Source organism: Octopus bimaculoides, chromosome 7, assembly GCF_001194135.2.
Source record: "Octopus bimaculoides isolate UCB-OBI-ISO-001 chromosome 7, ASM119413v2, whole genome shotgun sequence".
NCBI lineage: Eukaryota > Metazoa > Mollusca > Cephalopoda > Octopoda > Octopodidae > Octopus > Octopus bimaculoides.
Window position 1 is genome coordinate 89,376,228 of NC_068987.1, and position 5,530 is coordinate 89,381,757.

The 5,530-nt window shown below is 33.8% G+C and overlaps 1 protein-coding gene across 6 annotated transcripts in view; it reads left to right on the top strand.

Moving 5' to 3' along the window:
• The window catches only part of LOC106870563 (transcriptional regulator ATRX homolog), a 30,880-nt gene that overhangs the window by 10,342 nt on the left and 15,008 nt on the right, over positions 1–5,530 (top strand). For 2 of the 6 annotated variants that reach the window (XM_052969785.1, XM_052969787.1), the window contains 3 exons: positions 4,055–4,111; positions 4,228–4,293; positions 4,973–5,029. In XM_052969785.1, coding sequence (XP_052825745.1) covers positions 4,055–4,111; positions 4,228–4,293; positions 4,973–5,029 — 180 coding nt within the window. Of the gene's footprint in view, positions 1–1,508; positions 1,557–1,693; positions 1,760–3,385; positions 3,425–4,054; positions 4,112–4,227; positions 4,294–4,972; positions 5,030–5,530 lie in introns of all 6 variants that reach the window. The other 4 variants (XM_052969784.1, XM_052969786.1, XM_014916689.2 and 1 more) reach the window with 4 other exon arrangements.

The following is a 5,530-nucleotide window of genomic DNA, read 5'->3' on the forward strand; positions in this document are numbered from 1 at the left end:
TTTCTATTAAATATCTTTAAATATTAACATTTGAAGCATTTGTGTCTAAATACCAGAAACATCTTTGGTATAACTATTTTCCGTCTTTTATTTTCCTTTATAGAAAATGGTAAAAAGAAGAAATCCAATAACGGCGGAGAAAATTTGCCAAATGGATCTGCTGGAGAAGGTAGAAAACTTATTGAAATATTTTGTTGCTGTTTTAGAATTTTGATTTAGAATACATTAAAAGAAAAATATCAAATCAAAAACTCTAGATAAATTGTAGTTATCATTAAGATGGCCTTCATTTTATATATCGTTAAGTAAGAGCCAGCTCTCTCTGCAACATTTGACCTCTTGTTACTCTTTCTATATCTTAAGGTCAGAAGGCAGTCCTCAATTTCTAGGGCAAAGAGCACTTCTCTTACATGAGATTAATGGTATTATGTTACTTTCTGATGATATATTTGTGAGAGGCAGCTCTACAGCAATATGTGAAAGTATCTGATGGTATAGTTAGACAACTTGTCCAGTGAAATACGTTTTCCTTTAAAACAACAAAATAGCAAAGGCAGAGAGCTTCTTACAATGCAAAAAGAAAAAGTTTATGTATTTCAGGCACAACAACCCATCATCAGAAGTGAATGGAGTAAAGAAATGTGAATATGTGTAGAACCATTCATGTTGATTGTTGAGTGCAGACGGGTTGGTACTGTATTGACTCACATTTCTTGACTACATTTACTACTGACAATGGGCCTTTACACCTGAAATATATAAAGTTTAATGAACTTGTCCCTTTTAGCATTGTAAAAAGCTCTCTCTCTTCATTATTCTGTTATTCTACTTCTTTATCATATTGCTTCAAACTGGATGTCCTGCTCTTCTTTCTTAGTTTTGTTTATTTATTATATTATTTCTCATTTCAATATCATTGTAGAACCTGTTAAAAAGAAGAAAAAACATAAGCAACAGAAAGGTGAGATTGCTCTTCCCTTTCTAATTTGATGTCTGCTACCTTAAATGTTTGCATGTTTTTTTCACACCTATTATGAGTTTGTACGGTTTGCTGCAGTTGATGAGAAAGATTTAAAAAAAAAAAGAAACTCAAATTTTTGTTTGGTTACGATTATCAGAAATGAGCTCATCTATAATTTCTGAGAAGTAGTTTTAGATTTTCTTATCTAACTGTAATCGGATTTCATCTGAATATGGATCTTGCTCACAGCATATAAGAGAAGGACCTGCACACTCAGGAAAATGCTAGCCCCAACATCTCTCAAACATTGCTGAGATTTAATAAGCAACAACTGATGAACATTCTGTAAATCATTGTAGTCTTGTATTTTGCACAAAATAATAGAAAGCTACAACAAATTTTTTTTACATATTTCATTTGTTGGTTACCAATGAAATACTGTCTGGTTATAATTCTGTTCATTTATAACTAACTGAAGCCATTGTGCCATAATAACAATTGTGTTAATTGGTTTTATGCTATAAATATGTTTTTTTTTCTTTTTCAGAAGAAACAACTCCTACACCAAAGACTGGGCAAAACAATGCTTTGAAAGGTAAAGTTTTTTTCTTGTTGTTGTTAGATAATTTTAAATGTTAATGTTGCTTCTACATGTGTGCCTGATTAGCACAAACATCTTTGATGCAACATGTTCCACATTTTAGTATTTTCTTTGTTATTTTTCCTTTATAGAAAATGGGAAAAATAAGAAACATAATATCAGTGGAGGAATTGTGACAGATGGATCTGCTGGAGAAGGTAGAATAATATTTAGCTACTGAAATATATATTGCTGCTTTAGAATTTTAATTAAAAGAAAAAATACGGCAAAATAAAAGCTCTAAAAAGTTGCTAAAAGTTATCATTAAACTAGCCTACAATTTGAATACCTTCAGGTAAATTGTATTTGATCCATCTGTGATCTGTCAGCTATCAAATAGTGTTTGATTTTTATTATGAAATGGTCCAAAGCATTCTCTTATTTGGTTTAATCACTTGTCTATCAGCCAGATTTTCATTTTAAACCTTCTTTCACTTTTCTGTGCTAACGTGTGTGTGTGTGTATCACAATATTGTCGCAAGGTTTAGTTTTTTTTCTCATCTCATCTTTACACAAGGCACAAAGACACACACACACATAGAGTAGTTCTAGAGGGAGCTTTTGGGGAATATTTATAAACAAATTTCAGTATTCATTCTACATATTGCAAACATATTTTTAATGTAATTTTCCCATATGTATTATAAGCTGGTGGTGAGGGACACAAAAACTAACAGAAATGCGATGACTAGATCTGATAGCTTATTCTCTGTTGCCTCTTCAGCTCCCTGTGGAACTTTTTGACCCATGAACATGTCTTTGATTCCTTTCACTTTGTCCTCTACAATCTTCAGGTACACTTTCCATTTTCTTTCAAAGGTTGCTGAGAGGGTTCTCAGCTTTTTCTCATTCCTAGAAGATTAGCAATCTCTAAGGATCATTAAACACTGAGTTCTAATCCTTGATATGAGAAGGGGCTCCAGCCTCTCTAGTACTGCTTTAATCTGTGAATGTCCTCACTCTTCCTTTACTCTAAATAAGTGGACATCCTTTTGCTTTCTGTGGTTTTCTTAGCAAGAAATGTTTCTGTGCTGTAGATCTGTTAATTCTATGAAGAAGCGCCAGCCTAAAGGATTTGGCCTGTGTTTAGCAGCCTTTTTAATATTCTGCCCACAAACAAGTTATTGGTGTTATTTTTTTAAATGTCTGAGAGAGCAGCATACCTAGATGTGGAGATTCTGATGGCAAAGGTTCTGAGATTCTGATGGCAAATGTTCTAAACTTGTTCAGTGAATGTCCATTTTCCATCCTGACATGTGTTGGTCTGACAGGAGCCAACAAGCCAGAGGACTGCACCAAGCTCCATTGTCTGTTTTTGCATCGTTTCTACAGCTGGATCCCTTCCTAACGCCAACCACTTCCCAGAATGTACTGACTGCTTTTTATGTGAGGTCACCAAGTAATTTCCAAGACAAGATCCTCCATCAACTGAGGGAGGAGTAAATTTGAGGGATGTGGCTTTATGCCAGAAGGTGGGAGGTGATTTTCTTCAGCAAGAAAGTGTGCCTGAAATGCCATCAATTACAGGACATTAACCACTAAGTGTTGTTTCTTTCTTTAAACCTTTCTGTTGCAATAAACTGCTTTTGTTACAGTTAATTTTGAAAATAAGAAGAATTTGTCAAGGGATTGTCAATGGAGTTCCAATCAACCATAGGTTGGTCAAAGGATGATGATGAGCGGTTAAAGTCTGAGAGGGGGACAGGAAGCAGGTGTTTTGCTGTAGGGAAGTGTATTGTTTTATATTTGTTTATAATAATATTTAAATTTCAATATCATTGCAGAGCCTGTCAACAAGAAGAAAAAGCACAAGCACCAAAAAGGTAGGGTTTTATTCTTTCTTAAATTCTATCCTCTTTCATGATTCTGACCATTCAATTAGCATATTAAAGTTATATATGGTTTTTTTTGTTTTCATGTTTATTTTTTGTTCTTTTGGATATTAGCTCAACCGATATTTTGGTCTCAAAAAACAAATCTAATGAAATCATTATTGGTTTGCTGCAGCTGAAGGGAAAAAAAATGATTCAATGTTTGTTTGGTTACCATTGTCAGAAATGAGTCCATCTTCAGTTTCTGAAAAGTTGTTTCAGATTTTGATTTCTGAATGTAAGAGAAATTCCATCTGAATATGGTAACAGGCACTGAGAGGAGGAGATGCACACTCACCAAGATTATGGCCTCAGCAGCATCTTTAACGCTACATTGCAACAGCACCGAGGCTTAGTAAGCAGTGATTGGTGAGCATTTTGTAAAATATTGTAGTCTCGTGTGCTGTGGATTGTAATGCAGTGTAGGAACAGACCCGACATATTCAGTTTGTAGGTGACCAAATTAAATATTTGTCTGGCTCTAGTTCTGCTTGTTTGCAGATGGCTGAATCTAGTGTTCCATGGCAATAATTGTGATAATTGGTGGTTTTATGCTATAAATAAGTTTCTTTTCTGTTTCAGAAGAAACAACAACTACAGCAAAAGCTGGGCAAAACAACACCTCATCAGCTCCAAAAGGTAAACAGTTTTATTTCTATTAAATAACTTTAAATATTAACATTTGAAGCATTTGTGTCTAAATACCAGAAACGTCTTTGGTATAACTATTTTCCATCTTTTATTTTCCTTTGTAGAAAATGGTAAAAAGAAGAAATCCAATAACAGCGGAGAAAATTTGCCAAATGGATCTGCTGGAGAAGGTAGAAAACTTAGTTATTGGAATATTTTGTTGGTTTTAGAATTTTGATTTAGAAATACATTACAAGAAAAATATCAAACCAAAAGCTTTAATAAATTAATGAAGTTATCGTTAAGCCTTTAATTTGTGTCAAATAGTCACTCATCTGTCACCAAACACTACAAGTCATCATCTCATTTGATATGTCCTTGAATCATTTCTGTATCTACAAAAATTTCAGTGATTTAATGTTCATCCTGAGTTGTCAAATTGCATGGAATTGACTAACTTAGAAACAGCAAAGTATTTTATTGGGGACTTTTGCCATTTATCGCTTTGTATGAGGTTGAGTATATTTCGTACTGCTTCTGTGTTTAGTGAAGCTACTGATGGGTAGGTTAGATATTCTAACTCTTCCACAGTTAAAAACAAAGAAACATTAATTATTCATGGTTCTTAATTTCAGTTCTCGAAGATTGCGTAAATAGTTTTAATGATAATTCTTCTTCCTCTATTTACTGTCAGACAAAAGTTACTAATCTGTTTTCCGTTTGTAAAAATGCTAGATTTATTCATTCAAAGGAAACAATGAATCATAAACACCAAGAAATAGTTCAGATCATTTTCAATGTTATCAACCTAACGATCCTAAGCATCTTTGATCTACTTCAATATTTTACTATTTTCTATGATTTGTACAGATAGTGCAAAAAAGAGGAAACGCAAGATCAGTGAAGAAAATGTGAAAAGTGGTGATGGTAGGTTACTTGTTCATTGGAATAATTTGCTGGCATTGTTTAACTATACTCTTGTATAATTTAATATACTGAAACACTGGACGCGGTCAAGGAAATTGACTGGAAGAAAGCTATTTTAGCCTTGGATTGCCGTACCTAACCTACCACATTCTCACATTAAATAAGCAAAGTGTAAAAAGTAAAAAACAGGAATTTTATATTATGGCTTTTAAGTGTTGATTTCTCAGCCCAAGAATTACAGCGTGATGTGCTGCTTGACTGGTCCCCCCTCTCTCTCTCTCTCTCTCTTTATATATATATATGATGATGATGATGATGATCTTTTCTCCCGCCATGCCTCTGTCTACCCCTCCATCCTCTCTCTCCCCTTCGTAGTTTTTCCTTAAGGTCTTCAGGTTCTGGCTATATATAAATGAGAAACCTATTCTAAATTATCTCGCTGACGTACTACGACGAAATACCCAAGATGCAGATAAGATAGAGATTTTTTATTTATTTACG